Genomic DNA, 27,020 nt, shown 5'->3' on the forward strand with positions numbered 1-27,020 from the left:
TTGTTCACAACGGGCGAGGGACCTTCGGCAGAGACAAAAATAACAATCAGACAAAGAAACACTGTTGAGGACACTTGGCTAACAACACTGATGGGGACTGACACACGGAAAAGAGGTGCTGCCTACCCTACATTCAGCCCTAGTGATTTTATGTTAGTTTGTGAATATTGCGGTTGTACACTACTATGTGCAAATGGTGACCTCAAGATCAGTGCAGTATTAAAAATGCTCATAAGCTAGATAATATTTAAGCACTGAGCATGTTTGATTTTTTATTGTTTTTAGCTTATTAGTCGTAGATATGTGCTTGATCAGTTTATGTGTTCATGTATGCTGCCTTCTTGTGAATAGACAAGAGCAGATGTGCAGTTTATGGATTAATTGGTAAGATATTTGATGCAGCTGACTAACTTTAAGAATGGGGAAAGTTATCTTGGCTCCAATTTTTAAAAAAAAGTAAAATTTTAATCTGAATGTGCCCCACTCTTAAAGTTAACATTCTATCCCTTGAAAAAATGTATCACACTGGATTGTGTCAATGGGACAGAAACGAGCACAAACAGGTAAAGGTGGCTTGATAAACGGTTACGGACAGTTGTACCATGGGGTGAGGTAGTGGTACAAAAGACAGGACCGACTGTATTGGACGGACGACACATAAAATGCTCACAAACAGGTGTTTGTTGTAGCTTATTCAGCTATTTTTTGCATGCTACATGTTGTATACTCACTGAGTTTAGAAAGCCCTGTGTCATAACTCAATCTCTTTTAAGCATAGAGGTAGATTTCAATAAAGATAGGCCTGAGACCTCTGCCTCGCACACGCGCGCGCACACACACACACACGCACACGCACAAGCAAAGGCCTACAAAACATTTTTTTTTTTTTCAAATTCACAACATATCTGTGCAAGTGTTAGTTCACAATAAACTTCCAACATTTCATTGGCCAAGCTACAGCTGTGTTGGCATTCAAGCTGGCGGCAGGTGATGGTGAAGCACAGCCTCCTTTCTTAGTCAAAGCTGAAGAGCAAATTAGAAAGGATGTTGTTCGACTTCTGAAAGGAAATGGGTTTTTTGTTAGAAGATGAGGCGGCGGCGCATGATTGAATGGGTGCGGAATGGCAGCAGCCAGGAAGCCCAATGAGGCAACGGGGTAATGAAAATGTGTGTGTTAGCATTCAGCACAACATGCGATGCAAACGCGATGGACTCTGATAAGATTAGATTTCTGCGGGCATGAGGCGTAAAAGAAGAGGCGGGAAGAGGTCCCCGAGCTCTGTTAAGCCCTCCCTGCTTTGCAGTAGCAAGCAAAATAAGGCCTCAAGAGCAGAGGGGGAAAAAAGTGACACCATGATAGTGCTGAAAACTGACACAAAAATTAATAGAAATCTTATCAGTGTTCCGCGAAGATGTGCTATTTCTCATGGGTATTGAGCCCGAGTGCATATTTAAGCTGACCAGAAATCAAAGCTTCAGCCAAAATAGGGAGGGGAGGACATGCAATTAGATAAAGATGCCACAAAGCAAAAGGACATTTTTTGAAGCGAAAGCGCTACTTTCGCTTTGCATGAAGCTGGCAAAATGTGGCGTGATCCTAATGTAGGCATCTAGGTCACACCACAAGTTGTTATTTTTCTATCCAATTGCTCCTTTCTTGTCTCGTATTCGATTAGAAATCTGCCGTTTGATCTTTTGTACACTTGCTCATTAAATCTTGTAAATCATGTTCAAAAGGCTGGCCAGCATGATTATTAGAGCCTGCTAATGCGTGGTGGCAAGTCAGGGCGGAAAGCAAGTGAGCATGGCTTGGCGCGATGGATTATGTGCAAGCGGAGCCAAAAGCAGTGCTGAAGCATTCCCATTTTGTCGAGCATTTTACATCAGAACAATAGACCTAATACCTCAAATCTCTGGTTGCTGACTTTCTTCCCCTTCTTGTTCCACACGATTTTTGGCCGAGGATCTCCCGTAGCTTGGCAAATGAAGGATGCCACGCCTCCTTGCACGCCTGTTTGGTCATTGGGGGTTCTTAAAAACTTTGGTGGCGCTGGAGAGAGACAGAGACAGGAGAGAAGATAACAAAAATAGTTAGCGAGCAAGCTAAACACTGCCGACAGAGCAATTAATCTCTCTTATCAAGCCACGCGCGCACACTAGAAAGTAACAAAGTTGCAGATTTCAGCATGTGGTTGTTAAGAGGATTGTCTTTGGAGGTCGAGACGAGATTGTACTGACTTTATTGTGCAAGTGTAAACAGATGATCAGTGGCTTAGATCAGAAGTAAAGGACAGAGGTCCTGGGAGCAGAATGTGCAAAGCATTTTATCTTGACCCCGGAAGTCCCCTCTGAGTAACTAAGGATATTCACTCTGATATACAGGCTGATTTTAGGGAGGAATTGTGGGATTAAAGGAAAAAAACATGTGGGTATTTTCTGGAAAGAAATAAAAACTACACAATTTTGTTTTGCTTTAACTTTGATTTGTTCCTGAATGTTGCAAGAAATGTCGGGTTGGATGTCAGCTATTTAGACTGCAAGGCTGCAATCACGACATTTTTATTTTAACCTTTTGCTTCGTAATTTGTAATCCTGCGCCGTTGCTCACGAGGAACTCATTTGAAATTCCTCTCAAAGTTCTTAAATGGAGGCAGAACACAAGTTTAGATAATTCCGCAATTTCGAATATTTTTTGTGTGAAAGGAGGATTGTCTGTGAACCATTTGTTCCAGTGTCGTTCAACACGAGTCTAAGCCGTTTCCCAGCTTATTCTCCACATTCTGTTCCACTGGATATAAATGAAGTGGTCATTATAAATTTTTTTCTCTAATAACAGAGGCAAACACGGTTCTGGAGAAACACAAAGCGTTATTGGTTCAGTAGCAAACAATGCTAATCTCTGGACAACCACCAATCGGAACGGCGGTCGTGCCCCATGCAAATGAGACACGCACCTGATAAGGTCCTTGCTATGCTCTGATTGGCGATGCAGGCATTCTGTTGCTCCTAATTGGTCCCTCAATTCAGCACAAGTCAAGTGTTAAGGCAGCGAGGGGAAAAAAAAATGCAAAGAAATGCAGGGGACTGGAGGTGAGAGAATAGCAGAGGGGAACAATGTTTGCTTTATATGGATGGCATGGACGCTCCCTGCTACTGTGGCAGTTTTGCAACACTGTACAATAGCGTTTGCCCAGGCTCTGATCAGTTCCTGCACTAAGACAAAAATTCAGCCATGACATTTAAAAAAATTTTTTTTTTACATTTTATCTCGACGACTGAAATTAAGTTCTGTTTTGTCTCTTTCGCCCTCAGTTCCTGCTCACGAGCGGACTTTTTCTATTACAACTGGCTAAAAATCCAAACACATGAAAGTGATTAGTTATCAAAGGAACCCCGCCTAGCCTTGATGAGATTTTGATTGTGAGTTTTACATTACAGCTTTATCGCGACGATCCAAGGCTTATAATTTTCTATAGAAATAATCTCAATCCCCCCGGTATTCTCCTCTGAAGCCCGAGTGCCAGCTTCAGTGGGAGGTGTAGCTCCATCTGCCCCCCCCCCCCCCCCCCCCCCGCGGAGCAACCGTTTGTCTTTTATCAATCACATCAGCAGGCCATTGGTGGCCACACAGCTGCGGTAATGCACACCGTCTGAATCGCCTCCTCGGCGGTGTGTGAGAATGCGCGTTTGTGCTCGTTTGCGTGTTGGCCTGCCCGTGTGTCGACTGATTTCCCCTCCGAGGCCGCGCTGCCCAGCAGCTGCGGCAGCAGCACTGCGAGCGGGGGGGAGGGGGGTGGGGGTGGGGGGTGCAAATTAACCTGCGGGATTCGTGGAGAGGTGACACATAAGATGTGTGGTCAGCAATCAAAAGGGCGAACAGATAAACAGGCAGGCAGCTGGGCTTCCACTGGGCAAATGAGTCTGGGAAATCGCCTGATTGCCGCATGACATGCACACAGACTCGACCGCATTTACACATTCACAAACTCCCTCTCTCTCTACACACAGCAACAAAAAACACACGCGCGCGCACATACACTCGCACGCACGCAAATCTCTCATCCGCTGGCTGACAGATCTGACAGGTGGGCAGTGGAGTTGACACTGTGTAATTTGTACATGACAAAAAGCAACATTATATCTGCATTTGCACCTTATCTCATTCACTTGGCCGGGGTGTGGTGCACGCTGGCATCCAGCCAAAGAGGGTGCTGATGGGTAATTGATATGCTATTGGGGCTGTTTTTCGCTCCGGGGCCATCCATTACGGCTCAGTGCGTCTCCGTACACCGGCTGTGATAGACTGCTACGACATGTACAGGAGATCAGCACTGGAGGTGAGGGGAAGGGGGTGGATTGGGGGGGGGGGGGAATCATCGCACAATGTGGAGTTATTGAGGCGTGACACAGAGGTAATGGTGTTTTCACAGACATGGCCGCTGATATCGCCATCATACCCCCATTTTAGGTCTGCCGCTGACAAACATCCATTTTGGTAGACTCCTTGTATGGCTTCAGGTAGACAAAGGCTGATTGAAATCTTGGATTTTTCTGAATAATGTCACCTTGCCAAAGTGGCACCTTGACAAGAACCAAAAGATGTGATATATAACAAACATCGTGCTCATTGCAACACTAAATTACTCCTCTGAATGACAATTGTTTGCCCCTTGATCATGTCTTTTTTTTTCTATTATGAGTCACACTGTTCAAAGTAGGTGAATATCATTTTATTGTAAATCAAGCAAAATTAATCTGAGCTGATCTTTTAAAAAGCTCCTGTTACCTCTGTTGCATGTTGGCATCTCCTATGAGATCAACATGAAATAATACCATGGCTAGGCACTTCTTAATCCACGGCTAAGCTGCTGCCACCAAACAAATTAGAAGTGTAAACCCTGTCACAAGCTAAAAGGTTAGGGACGTGGGCCCTGTGCCTGCTCTCGCTTGAGGTCATTATGTAACCTTGTTCCCATTCGCTGCCACCGGAAAAGGAGGAAGCTCTTCGTCGCATCCCACTGCTGTATTTTTCATGGATCGATGCCATGTTAATAATTTGGCGGCTGACTGAAAGCCTTTACTGTTCTTAAGAACACCCATGTCCACAGGGCTGAGGGGGCTGAATGTTTCATGATCGGAACTATATATTTTTTAATGGATAGACATAAATGGAAGTTGGAAGCGTTCGACAATGTGGGTGATATGAATCCAGATCATGAAATTTATTACTGTTGCTGCTACTGTATACTGCCCTTATTATTTTGGTACCTTTTGGGGTCTTTTAAAGTATTGAATGCCTCAAATTAAGTGGCCACATTAATCAACCTAATGCCATCACCACATTGGGGCAGCTAAACGTGACATTTTTGCGCCCTGAGTATATGCTACAGAATCACTGTTCAACATTGTACTGGTCCACAAAACAGCCTCTTGCACAGGCACCAGCTTTGCCTGCTAGTAAATGTGTGATACAATTTTAATAAACAGTGTCAAGACGTAAAACAATAAGGATTTAACCTCTGGAAGTTGTCTTTTAGGACTTCAAATGGAAGGAAAAACACAATAAATGTCCAAACAGGAGAAGGAAGGAATGGCTTGTGACTTACACTCTGCTATTCTATACCAAGCATCACAACATAGAATGCATGACCTAAGATCAAAATGCTCGTTATTTTGTGTCCCAGATTAACCAAAGAGAAGCTTTTCTAAAAATGAAACCAATTAATAGTCGGTCAAAGTAGAGTCACTGAAAATAACGCTGATTTAAAAAAGTGAAAGTAATTTTAAAAACCTGAAAGTTTATGTCCTTGACCTTTAATACTCATGTTTTGGTATTTGTTGAGTTGAAGTCGCAATGAATTAAAAGCCTCCGCTCTAAAGAGTCTAGAGAGTACCTGCTGCGGGGCCAGACTATAAGTCAAGTGAAAGACTGCATGCAGCTGGTTTGCTTGGGCCAATGATATCATCAGGCTGAACTCGGAGGACCCATGGATTCAGAGCATCTTGCGGATCTGCATTCATTACAAGTTTGTTTGATATTGGCTTAACTCGCAGCCAAACATTGGATTTAAAAACTGTTCTCAAAGAGATCAGAGTCTGGGTTTCATTCATAATGGCAAAAACATTTCAAGTCATCAGGACTCCGCTTTAGACTAAAGTTTGATCTGCCAAGCCATTAAAGAGCGTGAATCAAAGACTGGAGAGAAAAAACATGAATAAACCGACTTTCTGCTGGAGCCTCTATTCGACACAGACACCAGTCCAAGTCAGCTCGGTTCTCACAATTATACTGACTGACATATTCAATTTCATTTGCATGAAAGGGGCCATTTCCTCTCTCTGAATCTTTAACTTGCAGGGTGAGGTGGGGTTGTGGAGGGCGATAATTAATCCTTGCACATTGGGTGTCACTCTGCAAATACTCTGCTCCATTTTGGACATAGGGGTGGAAGAAAGAAGCATTTAAAGATGCCATTAACTTCATTCAACAGCTTTAGGCCCCAGCATATCAGTTCTGCGATATTGATGAATCGTCACAATGGCGGCAAAGTGGGGCAAATTGTTCTGAAAGGGGGTGACTAATGTTGGGAAAGGGCAAAAAGTGATGCATGGAGTAAATCTCCCATTGACATTTGCCTGTATGTAATCCTTAAAGTTTTCTAGAAGTCCAGTGCAGAACTATCATTATCATAGTATTTAAATAAAGAAAGGTGCATAGATGGTTTTGTTTTGTGATTTGGGAAATGCAGTCGCAAATGTGTGTTTTATAAAACAACACCCTCTCTGTGGATTAATCTACCGTCTATACGCTGCTCAGAAACATCTGACCCCATGCCAAAAAGAAAACGGGCTATAGTAGTGCAGACACACAAACGCAAAGATAAACAATGCAAAAAAATATGAGGAGAAACAAGAGAAAGAGAAGATAAACCACACATACCAATCAATGGAACAAACACAAGCATAAGCCATTTTCTTGGGGCACCACACAGCTCTCTATCTGCAGCATTATGATAAAAATTTGTCTTTTGTAATGCAGAGGAAACAAACTCCACATTGTACGTGAGCACAAAGGGTCTCGGCAGAAAGAAAGGAGAAGGAATTGGAGCTTAATTAGAACTGTTGGCTGATTTGCATTGCACGCTCATCTGTAATCTCGCTTTAAATGGAAAGTGAAATTCTTATTGCAATTAGTGATTACTTGAAAAGGGATATGGCCCCCGAATGATTGTTAATTACTGGATCAGGAATAGTACATTAATTCACTGCAGAGGTTTTAATGCTGTGCAATGATGGGGACCCGCTCTTCCATCAATATTGCGCTCCTTGTAACACATAATGAAGTTCATAATACAAGCCTTCTCCCACTCTGCCTCCTCCCCCCTTTCCAAACTGCTTAAATCTGCTGTATAAGCAAAATCACAACAGTCATTATGTAAAACTAATTCAATAGAATATACAAGAATGCAGCTTAATGACACATTAATATTGAGACTGCATATGGATAGTAGGGCTGCAGGTCTATTTTGAGATAGGGTCAGGGTCTGTTATTTGGCTCATAAGCCACCAAGAGTCTCCTCTGAATAAATAAATGCCTATCATCACTTACAGCACTGCTTCAAAGACCGGAAAACTACGACGCGCATAATGATACACGACTCACCGGCCAAATATTCAGCCCAATGACTAACATTGCAAAAAAAACAAAATAAATCATATTCCAATGGGACTTTTCTTTACCCCAGTCAGTGTGTATTACTTATGCTCAGTGGCACTGCAATACAAGGTCTGAGCTTCTGGCTATAGCTCTGCATGAGTTGGGGCACTTTTGCACAGACAACAGCAACAGCTTCAAAAAGAATGGTTAATGCTCTTGTCCCACATTCAGCACACTGACAGATTCTCTGACAAGACGGGAGGATACAGGGAGAAAAAAGGCTCCAGAGGTGTATAAGCACCAGCTATCAAGCCATGTGCACGCATGCACAGACACATGCTCTTACGGGTGTTTGAATATTCTCACTGGATGGACGGGGACACTGCAAATGGGAGAACAACATTAATAAATTGGAGGGTGTGGGACAATAGAAAATTCTGGGAGGCTCTATTAATTAAATATAAAGGGCTATTTGTGGAACAGTACTCAGCTTCTTAGCTTGTATTTTTACAGGATAAGATGGAGGCTGAAAGGCTTCCTACTTCAAACAACATTGTAGAAACTTTCCACGGCTACAATGGCAGCTACGGCACATCCATGATCTTGTGTCGTCTGTGGTATAGTACAATGTGTGCAGAGGAAAAGTTGTACATACTGTACCTCTGTCACTCTCTCTACCTGCATACGTCTCTCTACCACACACACACACACACACACACACACACAAGTGACCGCCACCTCCCACGGGACACATTAGTGAGTTAGAGGGATTCAGTTTGTCACTTAATAAAACGGGCCACTCAAACAGATGGCTTTGTTCAGACGGCCCCCAACGCTTTAAAAGCTGGAACTGAATCGTCGCTGTGGCAAAATCAGACACATGAAAGCCCACCTCCCTTTGCGGTGAAAACCAAACAGAAGGAGACATATAAATATTGAATTGCGCCACTGTCGGCGCGATACCATCCACCTGAGGTTAAAAAAGGAAAAGAAAAAAAGGAAGAGGAAGGGGAGGGAGATGGAATTACAAAACGCTAGACCCTCCTGTCGGAAATTCTGAACATCTGGGCTGAGGTTGTCAAACGCTGATGCAAAATAATACAGGGGCTTTCACTTTCAATAAGACTTTATTTTCATCTCCCCGCATTCATTACTTGCTCATTTGGGTAAGAAAGGCACAAATCTGGAGCCAATTCGTGTGTGACCATTTGAGAAAAACAAACAAATAAACAAACACAAAAAAAACAGTTGAGCAAGAACTATGAAATTTGGATTTGTTTGTCTTGTTTGTTTTTCCTCCAACGTCTGCGGGGAAAAAAGAAAGAACATAGATAAGTAATTCTAATTGTGCAGGCTTACTTTGTTTGGTAGTCAGCGCAGTCTATTTGCAAAAAGTTAATTATCTGATAGGATAGGCAGTGGCAGCCACTAACACAGAAAGCCATTCGTTCATTCTATTATCCAATAGGCAATGGCACGATTTATTAAATGGCAGTGCTGCAGCAAAATGGCCAATAGTTATCATGCTGGGGCTGCACGGACTTAAAAAAAAATATGCTCAGAAGTGATAAACATTGTTTGGCCATGTCAGCTTACTGCCAATGAAATGACATGTGTAGATACTAAGGGGACACAATTTTTCGTGTGATTCCAATGTGTCTACCACACGTAAAGCACATAGTAATAAATTGAGTGAACTGATGTTGATAAGAAAATATCACCATGGCAGCACATGCAGATGACAATCTCCAAAGCTGCTGGCTTTCCACTTCATGTAGCAGAAATCAAAAGATACGGATGTGAAAAAAAGGGGAATGGAAAATCAAATAAGCAACACATTCGACTGCCTCTATTCATGAGAGAATTGCAGTACGCCTGGGCCTGTCCTATTTCTTTATAGCATAAACTTCACATAATTGTCTTTGCCCTCAACCATGGAGCGGAAAAGCTTGCCTCATATTTGTCTCCGTGGGAGCAGAGATGGATTTGGTCGCAAATCATTCAAGGGATTCGACATTGTATATTTAAACAGACTCTAATTTTATGGATAAGTAGTGCCAAGCCATTTCCGATAGCTGCCAGTTGTCAGGCCATAAGAAGTGACACATTGCCTGAACTGTGTTTTCTCAGGCGCTTACAGGCAAACTAGCTCATGCTCCAGCAATCCTGCTAGATGACAACTGGCTTCCTTTCGCCGGCTCCGATATCCTGCACATGTTCCTAAGTTCAGCAAGCCAGGTTACACACCAACCAAAATCATCAGAAAAGAAAAAAGAAATCTCCAACCAAACACCACAGTCCACCTGTTTTTGCATTCAAAGATTCAGGGAATATCTCATTAATATGGTGGGAATAAATATGATGAACTGTGCAATAAAGGCAAAATAAACTGCAATTAAAATGCAGTTTCCGAGAATCCCCAAAAGAGGAAATCTCTCTGCACACACTCTTCTACAGCAACCAGCTGTAGCCCCAGCTACCCTCAAAACGAAAACCTATTACCGGGACAAAGGATATGCAGGGGAGGTACTACAAACAGTCACGCAAGAACCAAAGTGACCTTTCACAGGCCACTAATTTTATGCAGCAGTGAAGAAAGGTGTTGCATATAAAAGAGGGGGAAGGAAATGGGAGTAATTGAAACATTTTTTGAGGTAAAAATCACCTTTTCCCTTTTTGAGCCAACACTTGAGTGAGAGTCGCATAGAAACCATCTGGAAACACTCATTGATACTATTTGGTGGAAGCGATTAACTTTAAGTAGTGTTTAGATAGTGCACCATAAGCTGCTCAATGTAAATGCCAGCTTTAAACACATACTAATATGGTAATTTGCTTTGTTTAATGACTGAAGCTATATATGCAGCATGGGCATATACAGTATGCCGCATGTGAACTTTCTGACTCCCGGTTTAATGATTTTACTAAAGTTTCAGCAAGTCATTAATTGCTAATAATTTTAATTATTTATGCGGTCAAATTATTGCCTCTAAGCTGCTGTATATGATATATGTGAAAATGCCACACAACTGTCACAATCAATTACATTTATATGATTATTCCGATTGTAAGTCTTTTAATGACATTTTGATGAGTTTGCTTCACGTTAAATCGGTAACACGCGGTACCGCAGGACAACATGTTGGCTGCGCATTTGCCGGTTTGTTCTTGTCACCTTCACATTATTAATATGTCTCCAACTAAACCACACGCAGTAAATCCCGAGATGAGGTCTTTGAATTCTTAATTGCGAACCCCCCCGAAGAAAACAGTTCAGCCTGTGTGTGTGTGTGGCCGTGTCTTTGAAGAGCTACAGATGGGAAACAAATGAGGGCGGGTGGTGTCAGGGTCAGACTGGCGGTTGGGGGTTTTTCTCTCGGATACTAACAAAGTGCAGTGTCACCCCAGGAGCAAAAAAACAACCACCCTCGGGGGACATCATTAAAATAATCCAGTGAAATTGAGTGCTTCAGATCACCTTTGTAAAGGCGTGTGGATGATTCACCAGGAGAGGAGTCTGTTTGTCTGTTTACAGTGTGTGGGCATCACTAGACAACTTTTGAGGCACACTTTTTAAGGTGTATTCATATTTATTATATAGGGATGTTCTATAGTATCACCCAACTGGTTTGTAAACCTTTTACTTTTTTTTTGAAAATAGTCTCAGTTTTCCATTGAAATAGACAACTCTGTTCAGGCTGTAAATCGGTCACAATAAGTAAAGAAAACCACAGTTGGCTAATAGAATCGCTGTGGGAGAAGCAACTGCCAAAAAAGATAAACAAAACAAAAGGGAGAGACATGCTCAGTAACTCGTGATAGCTTCGTGAAAATCTTAGTTGTGATGAAAAATATATATAATAAAGTACTTTTCTGAGTTGTCAAAATTCCTAGCTGTGTTTCCGTGAGCGATTTAATGGAAAAATTGTGTCATGTTTTCTCAGAGGCTGTGTGTGTGTGTGTGTGTGTGTGTGTGTGTGTGTGTGTGTGTGTGTGTGTGTGTGTGTGTGTGTGTGTGTGTGTGTGTGTGTGTGTGTGTGTGTGTGTGTGTGTGTGTGTGTGTGTGTGTGTGTGTGTGTGTGTGTGTGTGTGTGTGTGTGTGGGGGGGATTTCTGAAGACAAGGATCCTCCTTATGGTACAAGACTATGTGGGGCCGGAGATGTGGCATTCAGACTGATGGAGTCGATTACGCTTCTCTTCACCCTTCGCCAAACTGAGTCTAAGTTGACAGAGTGCGCCGGTACACAATGGCGGCGTCCTCGAGTGCAAATGTTTGCCAGCAGTAATGGAGTCAAGTAAATGCGCACGGTTTTTATGAATTACGTGTGTGTACATTAGCTTTTCAAATTGGAATAGATATACTATACAAAATTTAATTGTGGGTGTAGATGTTGACCTTATGTATTTGTGAAGGGGGGTGTCACACTAATCATACACTTGCAAGTGAAGGGACAGACATTTCGATCTACTATTCCTCTTTCACAGTAGTCTGGATTATTCTAAAAGCACGACTGTGACTGATGGCTAGCGCTCTCTGCGTTTAATGTGGAGTCGTGAAACTGTGATGGAGGGAGTCAAAATCCACTGACATTGTCACAAAATGCAGGAAGGTACTGTTGTCCTCACGAACTTATGACTTCATCAGCTTCCTCGCGTAGATTAAAGGTTAAATAGTAAGACGACACGTTGGGTCGGCTTGATTTGTTAACGTCATGAATATTCAGGGGAAAACCTGTGCACACATAAAGTGAGCACACGCTTACGGATTTTTCGACTTGAAGGGGGTCATTTTGTACTGTGCCGAGCTCATACCATCAAATAAGTGTGGCTTGAAATGCCAGTTATATGAATCATAGCATGAATAGAGTTCAGATACATCCTGACAGGGTTATATAGAGTGTCCTTTCTTCCAAACTATCTATCAATAAATTAACGGGACTAGCACAGCCCTCTTCGCATGAGGAAAACTTAAATGTTGTATTAAGAATAGTTCCACTTGTAAAGTAACTTGTGTAAAAAAAAATATGCAAATCACTTGAACGTACGTCTTTGAATCAGATATAGGCACTAATGCAGTTTTTCCCACCTTCGCATTCCTCCCTGAATAAAAAGGTTTCTATTTCTATTCTCTTTCCAGTGCTTTTTTTTTCTACTGTGAAAGGTTATAATCATACATTATGATCATGATGTAACTTGCATGAATCACCATTATATCATTGAGAAACCATTTGGGAACTTCATAAAGTACAGGGAAAGCAGCATTATTTACTTTGATGAAAACAGAAATTTCCACAATGATCATCGTTTGACTCGTCGAGAGCCGTAAACCTGCTTTTGTGTAATGTACTGTTAAATCGCACAAGAAGCATATTCATAGCGGAGTTCTCCTTGGTGTGTTTGTGGAGCAGACATTTCCACGCCGCAGCATGTAAGGCGAGTCGGCTGCCATTAATCATTCCACAGGTGCAGGAGCATTGTCAGAACCCATACGTCCCTTTGCCATTTCAACCTCGGAGGAAAATGGAATGGTCGAGAGGAAACAGGGAGGTTGGGTGAACACGTACCTAAAAAACAATTTCCCTTCCTCTTCTTCTTCTGCACTGAATTTGTCAGCAAGTCCAGATTAATTATATTCCATTTTGTGGTCATCTTCCTTTTTTCCCCTCCTTCCATGACTCTTCTTTGTGTTGCCTACAGTCCTTACAGCCGTCCCGGCACCATTTATCACGTTGCCATCTCGACAGTGCCTTCCCCCTTCCTTGCTGGGAAGCCATTAGAGCATCTCTGCATCGCAGCAGCCAGATTGCATTCCGGTCCCCACTCCCGACATTTATCATCTTTTGTCCTAACTTTGTATCTGCCCCTGCCCCGTGTGAAGCCCTATCTGCAATGCCCGCTATAATGAAACGCTAGGAGGTTAGGCTGAAGTAAATAACCTAATTAAACCTCGCAAAAAAAGGGACAAAGGTGAAAAATGCACCAAAGCCCTCCGCGAGAACGCCAGTGGAGGAACACTCACAGATGGCAGTGAGGAAGTCGAAGCAGTGAAGTGGCACCATGCCCATGCCACCTTCTCATCTCAGTATTTATAGTACTCCTCGTGGCACTGTTGCTTTGTCCCACAGTGTCCTCTCTTACGCGATTAGGAACAACAGTTCATCTTTATTTGGACAAAGCACTGATTATACATCAAGACGTGAGCAATGTAAGAAAAGAAATACCAGGCATACCAGGTATGACAGGCAAATATCTCTGTGATAATGCCCAAACATTGAATAATGGATCCTAAGAGAAAAATCCATCCTTCCGTCTCTCTCCTTCTCACTCCTTCTAAATTCTTAGGCAAAAGTTGAGCCAACTCTGATCGGTCTCATTAGGGACAAAATGAAGAATGCCAAGTGTCATAATTATCGGCACTATGCTGCAAACAGTATCGAGTCGATACAGCAAAATGTCAGGAGGGCATTAGTGACCAATTATTAATCAATATCAAGCTAGAATGGACAATTTAATTATCACCTAATCAATATGTCCAGATCTTGTAGAGATGTAGAGCAGTGACCGGGTGGATAAATCTACTTTCTGAGAAGTCCTGTGCAAGAAAAGAGGCAGCTGGGAACGGTGGTGGGGCTGCAGGAAACATGAACGCAGTTTCTGCATGCATGGCCAAGGGCACGCTCTACGGCTCCCTGAAGTGATGGACAACGACTCCACTGTACCTGAATACATTATGGAAAGAATAAAAAGAAGTAGATACTGTTTGTCCAAGGAGAAAACTTCCCTCTCCTCTGGAGTTGTACAATTTTCGAAGGACCCACGAGTGACTTGAAAGGTCCACAAGTTTTAGTGCCAGTGTGTGGCCACTTTGACTTTCATTTTTGCCGTAGTGCTGTTTCCACAGGTGACCTTAACCAAACATATAACTTTGTGTTCATTGTAACCTGGTGCTTCTCAAACTTTGTCATTCACTAGAAAGGCTCAAAAAGCCAATACCTGATATGGGAGTGGTGTACTGATGAAATGGGGCTATGAATTATGAAGAAAAAAAATGTCTTTGTTTGTGTAGCTTTTTACAATTTGCAGTAATATTCTATCATTGGCAGTAATATTGCTTACTTTCTGCCGGATGCTCTCTCTGTTCCCAGTGCAGCCTGAATAATTACTCTCATTGTACCTGAAACAAACTATCTCAAATAATGTCAGTCAAGCCTTTGTGCGAGTGATGAAACAAAATGAATGCTGTGTAACAAGCCCTCGTGGATTTCAAAGATGCCACACAATGAGGCATGGCAAAACAAAAGTGGCCGCCTTCCACGAGATAGCAGTCATACTGAGATAAGAATACCCTCTCGGTTCTGTTTTGCTTTTTTTGTTTGCTATTATTGTGACTCCCATCGCTGTCCCTAAATCACTTTAGTATTACACTATGCAACCAATTGATTTCTGCTAAGCCGCCTGGTCCTGGGTTAGTCTCACTGCCTATTGCCTTCCTGTCTGTTGCAATGGATTACAATTTTAACAGAAGATTGGATTTTCTACTCACTTTTTCTTAGCCATAACACAGTATATTATACCCACATTATCATTTCCATTTTTTCTTCCATACTTCAGTTTCCATTTTCCATAATGATATTTATGACACCACCAGCCAAAAGTGCAAGAACCAAAGGAAATCCCTTTGTGCACACGGATAAAAATTCACTTAATTCATGTAGACTTGCTATGTTGACTCGCAGCTTTGATAGAAAGTTGGTTGTCATTGAATTTAATGAGAAATGCTTCCTAGATTGCAGTTGACTTTGTTCATTGTGTGTGACAAGAGACTTGAAATAAGGTCAAAATGGCATGCAGTTCAAACTGCTTTCATCTGTTGAACTTTGACTTTAATGACCAAACTTGAGATACTTCAAAAAGGGTCGAGATCATCGAACTAATAAATCCAGAAGGATGATCTCAAGATGGCCTTTCTGTCTGTTGCTCGGTTTTCTTCACAACTGCTCATTCATTCGACTTCAAACGTGCTGGGTGTATTTTCTGAGGACCTTGGGAAGTGCAGTGTTGACTGTTGGCCTGTTTCGGATGAGTGGTTCTCGAGACCCCCCGACCCTAACCCCTGACCCCCTGCACTTGCTGTGATGTCACTGACTTTGTTGGGGTAAGGATAACCTAATGCTGCTTTGGGACTTTGTAACTACCACCCAACCAAACCCGTCGAGCAGTTTTTTTTGCCACGCACGTTGAACAGGCAAAAACATAGTTACATGGTTTCATTGGATGTCAGGAGCCTAATCCTATCTGTAGGATTAAAGCTGTACATTTATTTACTATTACTTATCTCTGAGCTCTGCAAAAATATTCCTTGTAACTGCACAGTGAACATTCATGAATAATGACTAATCTGGTTCGAATGCCTTTGAAAGTCAATCGGTCCGTTCTTCTAATCTCCACCTCAGCTCTTTCACTCCCATTTTTTACTGTTGTCTATATTCCAACTCTCTATCTGTCAGCATCTCATTGTAGTTTGAGATTTCAGGTCTGTGTCAGTTTCAACACTGATTATTGGTCATATTTTAATTGCATTATTTTACGAATTTGAAAACAGAGTTGTGTCATTTGTATACTGTAAATATAGCACATTACTGAGGCAGACATCACAGAACGTGGTTATTTTTAGTGTAAGCCAAAGTGGCTTTTCCAGACCATCTGATCAGTAGTGTTCTTTGGCAGTAATGGAGAATGAAAGCATATTATTAGAGATATGCCATATTGTCCATCTCTTGGATCCATTAGATGTTCTGTGTGTGTGTGCGTGTGTGTGCGCGTGTGGGTGCGTGTGTGTGCGTGAGTGCTTGTGTGTAGAAGACAATGCTATTTTTATGAATTTATATTTTTCAGCCTATGAATGTGTATATAACTGTGCAATTACTGCCAACATATTATATACACGTACTGGATGCCTGAGGATAGTGCTTGGATCAGATATTATATGTGGGAGTGTGTACAATAAAATGGATGTATTTGCATCTGTATAGAGGTTTTTGCACACTACCACACATGCTAAAATACATTAAATTGTATTGATCTTATGTTATCATTTTGATCAACTGTCATCATGTTGTGTTTTCAAAGCAAATGAGTTGCTTGAGAGTAAAATTTGAAACAAACCTGTATTTGTAGCAGAATGAAAACAATTTGCAGAATCAAGAGTCACCTGAACACATTTCACCCAGTTATGTTTAACCAGATAATCCAGTTGTCCCCTACTACCTGTTAACAGGTAGCTCAGTTATTAAATGTGCATTTTCATCCTCCTCCCGCAGGAGTTGGCAAAATGTTGCCCCCCCAAAAAAGCAAATAAGGCTGTCCCTATGGGAATTAATGGCGAAACTACAGCTTATCCTTTATGTGGACATCTCTCCTTGAATAATCACAACAGGGGGAAAGCGCAGCTAATTAAATGGCGCCGTGTAATGAGAGGCAACACATCATGCGGTGTTAAATTTCAGTTATAACCAGGCTGTACCAGTGAGGGAGTGGCAGGGAAATTTCTACGCGACTCCCACATAATGTTTTATTTTTCCTCTTTCTGAGGGGTAAGGGGAAGAGAGTATGCTAATCCTTTTTTTGTATTTATACTTAAAGACATCCACGAAGGCATAAATCCTGACATCATCGAACCCCCCTTCTCCCAGTACCAATGGTAATAACTATCAGAGTGAAGGAGAGATAAAAGTGGGGAGATGACTGGACTAGCAGATGACTGCATAAGGAGTGAAGGAGATTGGACCTAAGAGGACAAAACTTTTGGGTTGAAATATGTTGGAGCCTCTAAGATGGGGAGGGATGGACGTCTCACATTTCAGGGCAAGTGACCAGTCAGATTACAACTGTAAAACTACCCCTCTGTTGTACATAAAGTATCTACACTTAAATTGAAATATCCTTCATCATGACTCAAGTGATGTTGTAATTAATTATTTGATGGGAGAATGATGAATGAAATACGGCACCAAGGGAATATTAAAACTAAGGATAAAACAGACTGTTCATGGATGCTATGATGGATGCTGTATAAACACCTCGTAACCGTCCAGGGACCCTTTCGGTAATTGTGTGTGTACGTGTGCGTTTGTGACAATCCATGTTCCACGTGATTGAATGAGCACTGCACCATTAGAAACGAGGACTTGGCTCAGTTTCAACTGGAAAAACCCATGGGCCTGCCTGTGGTGTGAGAGCGTTTTCACCTGTCAATGGAGGCTTTCATTCTCATTTGCTATAACTAATAAACCACACCAAAGCTGTGTGTCACAATAAATCTCAGCTCCTCAAAAGGCATGACTCACTTGACGTTGCAGAGAAGCCAGAGGAGGGAGCAAGTGTGAATCGCAGAGTGTGTGTGTGTGTGTGTGTGTGTGAGAGAGAGTGAATAAGTGCGGCACAATGAGTTAATGAGTGAGCAAGCAAACAAATAAAGTGAGGGGGCAGAGTGACAGAAGAGTGACAGATATAGTGTGTGTGTGAGAGTATTAGGTGAGAAAGACGGACTTTGAGCACTCACTCCGTCACTCCGCCAAATGTAAATCATCTGCGACAAGAGGAGCTTAGGGCATAAAGATTCCCAATCGGCATCAAGCATTGGAGAGTGCTGCGGGTAAGAAGGTGGGGATATGGGCTTTCTGGCCGGGACGGCGAGATTGCCCTTAGGCACTCTGTGGAGATGAATGGTTGAGACCATTAACCCCACTGCAGAATCTCAACATGCCCCACAGGCACATACATGTGCTGTGCTGAGATCAGTGCGATGTGTCGCACTCTTAAGACCCCTGTTGTGAGACCAAAAAGCTCCGGCCGAGGGCCAGGTGTTAACCATACCCAGCCCCCTTGCACAAACACAAACACGCTGAGGCTTTGGAGGCTGAGAGAATTCAGAAACTCTTTGATAGCCCAAACAGTTGTGGACTATAAAAGTGTACAGAAAGAGGTAGCTATAGGAATAGCTCTCTAAGCATGGTGTTATTTTGACTTGTATTTCTGTATTCACTAAAGTTTAATATGATTTTTGTTGGTGGAACTTATAGAGTATAAAAAACATCTATAATCAGACCCTCCAGTCTGTTTTTGTTTGACTTCTCTGTCTTGACTTGCTGCCTGTGTATATGATCTGCACTCTTGCTCTTCATCGTGCACTGCAGTAAAACATAATCTGTGCAGCAGACACTGATGTATTTCAGACTTGACTGGTCCAGTAATCCCATTGCTGCGGCTGCAGCATGAATCCATTAATTGCACTGTCACTGTGGCAATGTCACCAAACACCTGCACTGTTATACAGTTCACTGAGGTAGCGTCATGAACGGAGATCAGATTAAGTGCACGTGCCAGTGAGGCAAGAATCGTGCCAAGTGTAAGCCAAGCAGATGCAAAACAGCAGCCATTATGCTTAGCTCACCGGATGATCCCAGCTTCAAAGGCATGCTACAAGGTACCCTTTGTGTGGGTGTGGGCATGTGTAAGAGAGGGGAGGATGTGTAAGTTTAGAAATGTCGTCATGTGCACTGTGTTAACATGGCCCTCCGTTTTTTTGGGCACTTTAAATGCTCAAACGACAGATAAGGAGGTGCCAGGCTCATGGAAATCCATACTATTTCACAGTAGGATACTGAAGACCCAGTCATTTCACATAGAGGTATTCAAAAAGTATAGATTCGTGGAAAGGCATTCTGGGAGATTGTTGATTGCCACTCCAATGGATTTACAATTTAGCTCATATGGTGCTTTTGTCTTGTCAACGTCCCCGCTCTGAGACATGAACGGTTCGGTATGGTTCAATTACCCCACCATTTTCAAGTCAATGTGTCTTGGAGTCGTAAGTGCACTTAGACATAGCATTAATGGCTTGGGGGCCAGCCTTTAATTACCTGCATCTGGGCCTGTACAACATTTCTATATTGTATGGGGTCTATCTGCTTTCTTTGGTGGGAGGGTCAGGAGTCTGGTGAAAATTGCTCGTCTTTTGTGCGATTCTGTGGTCTGAGTGCAAGGCGAAATGACTGCAATCCATAGATGAGGCTAATGGCCTTAAATAATACACTTGAGTGTAGTTTCCAGAGAAATCGGCATTCGTGGAGTTAATCATGGGCCTGATACAACCTTTAAACATAATTGCACCGCACATTGTTGGCAAGCAGTCAGCTCCGGCTTATTTAGCCAAAGAAATGCAAAACAACTTTTGTACTTATTCTATTCAACCTGCGAGCAAGAAGCATCTTGCACAGCACTGATAACACTGTTCCATCTCCGATTACTAGTCGTGTGACAAGGTCTTCATCCAAACATCTAGATGGTAATTAAGTGTTGGCACACTCAGCCGAAAGTGCTTTCATCACATATATCTGGAGTGTGAACATGATGTTGATGCTGGTTTAAAAAACAGAAAAAAAGATGTACTTTACAAAGACACGTTTTGAAATGAACGAATGGAGCCGGCAATGAGATTTCCACTTGAGCGGTGTCCGGCAGAATGATAAACGAGGTGGTAGACTGGGGGATTGCAGTGATTTAAAGTTGGATGAAAACAGCTATGAGTTCTTTTCACCTCTTTCTTAATGCAATTTTCTGTGGATACACACACACATGCAGGCGATGTGTGTTTATTTGTGTGTCTAATTCAGAGCGCACCAGGTACAGTGCGGGGTGGTGAACGTAGGCTGCAGCTCTTACAGAGTACATAGTGTGCGTTCATACGTGTACATGTACTAGAATTTGTGTGTGTGTGTGCGGGGGGGGGCTTTTATGTTAGCACTGTGTGGGTATGAGTGTGTTAAAGGGAACGGAATAGACTCAATTTAAATCAAATTAGCATGCAGGCAAATTAAGCAGAGGGATTTAATTTGAGCTGTTGTAAAAATGCTAATTCCAGTACAGCCCGGAAGCTTATATGCAAATACAACACTATTTTACAATAATTCATATTAGGCCAGGCATGCATAAAACACACATATTACAGCCTGATGTCATCTGGGAAATAGAGTATCATTAGCTCTTGGACTTGCTACAAGGTGATCCTGTTCAGGGAATATATTTGTTTGGGACTGTTCCATTAATCTTTGCTTTTGCTTTGTTACATTTTAGGATAGCATTATTGTATCCATGGCAGAATATGTATATGTGCATGCTTAGGGCTAGGGTCACATCTCATCATGCACCTCCCCGATTCTGTCAAAAGTGTTTCCTCACGAAAAAAAGAACTGAATAAAAGTAAAAATCTTAGCTCTATGAAAGAGGAGAGAAAAAACTGATTACTGAACAAACAATAAAATGTGCCAATCCTTAAATTGACGTCTGACTAATTTTGCCCCCTACGCTACCCCCATCCTGCTATTTTCCCATCACTGCGATTACTCAATAAATGTGCTGCACCGACAGAAAATGCTCTGTTTTCGTCCCATGTGGTTCACTTTTGCTGGCTCAAAAAACGATTGCACATACATTAGTCGCCTGTTGATGCTGTGATTGTGTCTGTGTGTGTTTGTGTGTGTGCACGCATACTGCTGTACACACAGCTGCCTGTAAATAAGCATAAGTGAGAGAAATTAGGTCCGGGTGTTAACATCTTAATGTTTGGAGAGGCTGGTGGAGCCTGTCGATACCCATTTGACATGTCAAGGCAAAGTGTGCTGGCTCACTGGGACCCACCATGTTATCCCCCAGTAATGGGCGGAATCAGTTAAAGATTATTAAGCCCGGGGTTTGACATGGTCCAACCCAACAAGTGGTATAGTGGTATAAAATCTATTGGTGATTGCAAACTGCATTTCCATTCACAAAATGAAGCCGACGGGAAAAATTCTAACACCAGGTTTGATTTTGCCTCATATCGGTGTGAAACACTCTATCAGCCCAAATATTTACTGCTGATAACCACACCAAAGTCTTAGGCCTGGCCAGGTGGAAATGTTTAATGCCTCCGGCACTCCTCTAATCCTCCAATGTTTCCCTGTTGCATTACTGTTTAGCGAAAGACACAGAGGAATTGTTTGTTGCCTCCCTGCTCTTCCTCCCTCGCGCTCTGTCCTCTTGGCTCACCAGGGACAATTATGCCCCTCTTTCAAAATGATTGCCAAGCCCAATTTGCCACACAAATTAAATGGGCTGCATTTGAAGGGTGAGGAGGACGGGGTGAAGGAGAAAACGGGAGAGAGAGCCACAGAAGGAGAAGGCCACGTACAAAACAAAGAGGGATTGTGAACACACCAACGGACCAAAAAGAAAAACACAGCTACACGGTCCTTGACAAAGATTTTTGAATCCATTATGTTGCTCCCAGCCACATACAGGTCTCATTTGTTAGCAATCCAATTAACACATCAAAAGCAATATGTTTATTAGAGGATTGATTGGCATCATTCTTGGGGGGGGGGCGCTGTAGTGTCCACTGTGTGGGGTAGCGAGTAGGACTGGCCCTGAGGATCGAGCCATCTGTTAAGCAGGCCGACTCAGCCATTTTCTGCTCTCGCGTGTCTCATATCATTCACCAAATCCACAGCCGGAGGCTCGCACCAACAGAGGGCAGCTATTTCTCCGTGAATGCAGTCGCGTTTTGGTGCCGAGGGGTGAGTCTGGAGCGGGCGAAATTGAGGTCTTTTTGGTCCTGAGTACGCACCACAGATTGGGAGGGAACCCCCAGGGTGTCTGGGCTGCCTATGAATATGCAGCGGCACAGCAGAGGAAATGAAGGCGCTTCTGAGTTGCTGAAAGGGGCCATTGCACTGCTTCCAAACAGCATGGGGAGAGGACAAAAATGCAGGCGGGAAAGCGACGGAGAGAAAAAAGCCCAAATAAGAAATGAGGATAAAGTTGGCAATTAGCAAGAAAAGCAATGGAAGGCATTTGGGAAGGGGAGAAATAACATGTTCGCGTGGGAGATAAGGCAGACGGGACGGAGCAAAGATAAATCCCAGGGCTAACACGGAAGGCCTAAAGTGGTTCTGAACTTTGACCAGACACTTGCTGTTGCACCTCAGTTAGAGAGAGGACACGCGTGTGGTCCCCGTGAGCTCTCCGACTCCCACCCACCCCCCTCAATTATTAACAGACAGCCACTGTGGCTACCTCATGATAAGTTTGTTTTGGCTTTGAAATGATGACCCATCGCAGCTGTCTAAGTAGGGTACGGGGGCATGAGCAGCTGCTAACCGCCAGACGGCTAAAGGGAGGAAATTGATGGGGGGGGGGGGGGGGTTGTTTGGTGGGACAGTGAGCGGAGAGAGAGGCGTCAAGATTTGGGGGCTTCTGACTGCTGTTACATTTGAGCTCAAATGTGACTGTGGAATGTCGGGACACACGAGAGTGGTAGTCTTAGGAGGGACAGTTGTCTGAGGGAAGACTTGGCAATTGGAAGGTTTTTTTTTATCTCTCGTCAAATACTGTTATGTTAATTCACACAAGACTGTGGAAGATGTGGCTTTCTAAGACGATGGCTACTAAAGAGCTCCCTCCATGCTAACGTTTATCGACCGTTAATGCCGTAATTAAATTGTGTCACTAAATTCTCGAGCTGCACATAAAATGGAGGATAAACGGAGAGTACATTTCTCCAATGCCTCTCCCCTGCTGTGAGACATATGTGTCGGAAGGCAAGTGAGGAAAAATAAAACACATTTGAACAGATTGCAGGGAACATTTCTCAAGCACAAAGTTGGAAATCACACCCATCAATTCCAGTTTACGTGGCTCCGTTGTATATGACCTTGGGTGAACGATCCCCTCATTCAGAGATATTCAGCTGAACTGAGGGGTTTCAGTCGGTGCATAGGGAGCAATAAAACTTTTATTCCTCCCCCTGTGACTCCAGAGGCTAATGATTCATGGATCTTAGTGTAAAAAAAAAGAAAAATGAAAGGGCGACAGAAGGGGATGATGCTGTGGTGCAGGACCGAAGCTCAATGAGGTTTGAAAACTGTTGTCACACATCGATGGGCAGGTGTCTGGTGTCAAGTAACTCAATTCCAATGACTTCTCATCATGAGATTCTTGGCTGAGGCCTGAGCATTTCTGGTTCACAAGTTGGAAAATAGGGACTTGAACACAATGTGACATTTTTTCGCGAGACGAAGAGATGGATCTCTGTGAAACATTTGCAGTGTGTGTGTGTGTGTGTGTGTGTGTGTGTGTGTGTGTGTGTGTGTGTGTGTGTGTGTGTGTGTGTGTGTGTGTGTGTGTGTGTGTGTGTGTGTGTGTGTGTGTGTGTGTGTGTGTGTGTGTGTGTGTGTGTGTGTGTGTGTGTGTGTGTGAGAGAGAGTACAAAATGACAACAAGATTTCGACTTGCCAATAGTCATGCTAGACTTTGACTGATACTGGATTTTAGATATCAATCTTTTTAATTCTTCCAAGAACGTCAGCTATTAAATTCTGTTTAGGTTGTGACACAAACAAATGCACATTTTAAACTGACACAACACACATCTGATGGCATTGTTCCCACCATGAAGGACTGTACATCCATTTGAAATGAAAACATAAATTATACCTATAGTTTTGTGATGCTAGGACAAACAAGCAATTTCTAAATCGTTTTACATATGTTCAACATTGTTATGAAACATACCATTGACTTTTCTACTGATTGTGGAAACTATTACTGATTTACGTTTGATTTGTGTTTTCACACACCCATTTCTTCAGTGCTTTTAAAAGATACATTCATGGTGTGGTTCAGGTATTTATGTAAACACATCCTGCTTTTTTTATGTTCAAACTTTTTTTTTATGTTCAAACCATTTTAAAGTTTATTGGTCAATATCTTGAAAACCTGGTTGAATTTCCACATCATTTACAGTAATTGGTTATTAAGTTTCATGTTTTAAGCTTATCCCAGCTTACAGCAATATGAGCTGCAGGAGAAGACAAATGCAAATTATGATAAAACAACAATAGGGTCCCTTTGGAGCTTGAACTCTTAAATACTACTTCTCTGTCATTGAACAATCCATAACTCATGAATTTAAAAATATATTAATATGTGTTGTTTTTTTTTAGCTTTAATTATACTACAATTATACTACTTTTTAAAATTACCATAACTACAGATTTGGTATTTCTGCTAAATATTCCTCACAAAGCAGGATTTAAAAATGAAATAATGTACGACAACATCATTGATTTCAATTTCATATTTGAATTTCTTGTAGGAAAATAGATTTGAGAGATGAATATCATTTACTAGTGGTGGTTAGATTATCTGTGTATCAGCAGTCTCATGACAGCATATACCAACACTTGTTTCATGAATAACTTTTATGTTTGTTTTTTTCCTATTGTACGTGCATTACATTACGTATTTATGTTTCTGATGATGAATGAAAAAAGCAATGCAATGTGCAATGCTTCCCTTGCCGCCCCTCCCAAACCCAGCGGGACACAACACTTGAGGCCCACGTGAAAGCCAACGGTCCACTTACTTTGAGCGTCAGCGAGGTGGAGGAGCAGACCCAGGACAAGCAGCAGCGGCAGCAGCAGCAGCGTGGGTCTGGCTCTGTGCATGGTGGGACAGCTTGGCACCAGCATGCTTTGGCAGCCTCGGTGGCACTGGCTCACAGAGCCCTGTGAGTCAGTCTGGTCTGATTTCTCAGATGCAGGGTATTCACAGCCTATGCAAGGCAAGGAGGGAGAGGAAGAGGGAAGGAGGAGGAGAAGGGAGAAAAAAAAGAGAAAACGACTGAATGAAACAAAGCTGTTTGGCTCCACGGGTTTTATCTATCCCTGCACATTTTTGACATACCCCCACACAGCCTCGGCTCGAGCTGACAGAGGATAGGAAGAGGCTGATGTGCTCACGGGGTATGTTCTGACAGTTCTCTAAATGGAATAGTCACTTCACACAATGTGTGTGCATTTGTGCATGAGAGGGAGAGAGACAGTGAGTGCGAGAGAGAGAGCGGGAGAAACCACACTGATGAAAGGGTGAGGTAATAAGATTTTTTGTCTTCCCTGCTTTGGTCACGAGCTCCAATTAAAAAGAACATGTTCTACGTCCTCTTCAGATCAGTGTTGATATACGTTTCACATGAAGAACGACTCTGTTACATGTAAGCATAGTTCGGGAACATTCATAAATGCTGAAAGCTATTTCATATTTGCTCAGATGGGAGTTGCAGAACATTTGTCCACTTGAAGATTCCTGAGAATATCTCAAGTCGCCTTTACAAAAAAGATGTAAAATACAAGATAAAAATGCTATCTCTGTCACGGCGTGATAGACACATGCAATAAACCGATTCATCTGAAGCATATATTTATGCCTCTACCAACACATTTAATCCACAGTAGATGATTTATTAGCTGCAGGTGCCTATACACAGGGATGGGGTTCCCTGGCTTTAACACACTGACACGCGCGCGCACACAAAAGCATTTTGTCTCTCATCCAGCGCTGCTACAAAAACAAATAAAATCTATAAGACAGCGTTCATGTGTCGCCATTCATGTTTCAGCCTTTTATCGAAAGGGGCCACTACATGGCAGTGAAAATCAATGCGATGCAGTGAGCTAGTATTAGCTGCAAGACCGTCTCTATCCCTTGTCATCCATTTACTTAAGCCAGAGCTTGATCCTCAGTGATGGATGCTCTGCGGCAGTCTTCGGCTCGTAACGCGCCTCCCGGCTAATCCAAGCGTGAGCTTTGATGACATACTGTACTGCTGGTTAGTACGCTAGCAAGTTTGCCCGGCATTGTTCTGCAGGATGCTGTTGTTTCAGCCGTCGTGACCGGTGGAGGCACACCAGTGCATGGTTTCTGTGTGCCGTGACATTCCACATACTTTATGTGCCATGAGATCAAACGCACAACACGTCGGATCCCTTGATGTTCTGGAACTCTGCAGTTTTAGAAACTGCCTACTCAGGCGACGGCGACTGTGTGTGAAATGCTTTTGCTCGAAATAACATTTTATTGGACTGTTTATCTGCAGATTTGACCGCCACCCAATAAAAGGAGGGGGGGGGGGGGGGGGGGGAAACCAAGCCCCCCTAAGCCCAATCAGTAGGCACGATGATGACAAAGTACCTCATTTCCCTGTTACCAATCATCCCCTTTCTCGCTCGTAGCGCTCCTCCTTTGATTTCTGTGGGCTGTAAATGGCTGAAAAGACGGGAAGATAGCACACCTGTCACACTCGATTTGTGTTGGGGGGAGATAGACACGACTACCTGTCTCCGAGCGCTGCAGGGCTAGCAGCAAGCTCAGCAGTCGGGGGGACGTGTGGCAAAGGGAATCAATTTGAGTCAATCTCATCCCGTGCTCACGCCACCTCAAACACACACACACACACGCGCACACACACAGATCTGTTTAAATTTG

General features: G+C 42.8%; 1 protein-coding gene across 40 annotated transcripts in view; it reads right to left on the bottom strand.

Annotated features, from left to right (window-relative positions):
- The window catches only part of LOC118282529 (receptor-type tyrosine-protein phosphatase delta-like), a 328,854-nt gene that overhangs the window by 64,953 nt on the left and 236,881 nt on the right, over positions 1–27,020 (bottom strand). For 25 of the 40 annotated variants that reach the window (XM_047336056.1, XM_047336042.1, XM_047336041.1 and 22 more), the window contains exons 2-3: positions 25,123–25,311; positions 1,905–2,050 (exon numbers count right to left, since the gene is read on the bottom strand). In XM_047336056.1, the coding sequence (XP_047192012.1) occupies positions 1,905–2,050; positions 25,123–25,228 (252 nt within the window). In that variant the 5' untranslated portion in view covers positions 25,229–25,311. Of the gene's footprint in view, positions 1–1,901; positions 2,051–25,122; positions 25,312–27,020 lie in introns of all 40 variants that reach the window. The other 15 variants (XM_047336023.1, XM_047336022.1, XM_047336026.1 and 12 more) reach the window with 2 other exon arrangements.

Source organism: Scophthalmus maximus, chromosome 12, assembly GCF_022379125.1.
Source record: "Scophthalmus maximus strain ysfricsl-2021 chromosome 12, ASM2237912v1, whole genome shotgun sequence".
Taxonomy (NCBI): Eukaryota; Metazoa; Chordata; class Actinopteri; order Pleuronectiformes; family Scophthalmidae; genus Scophthalmus; species Scophthalmus maximus.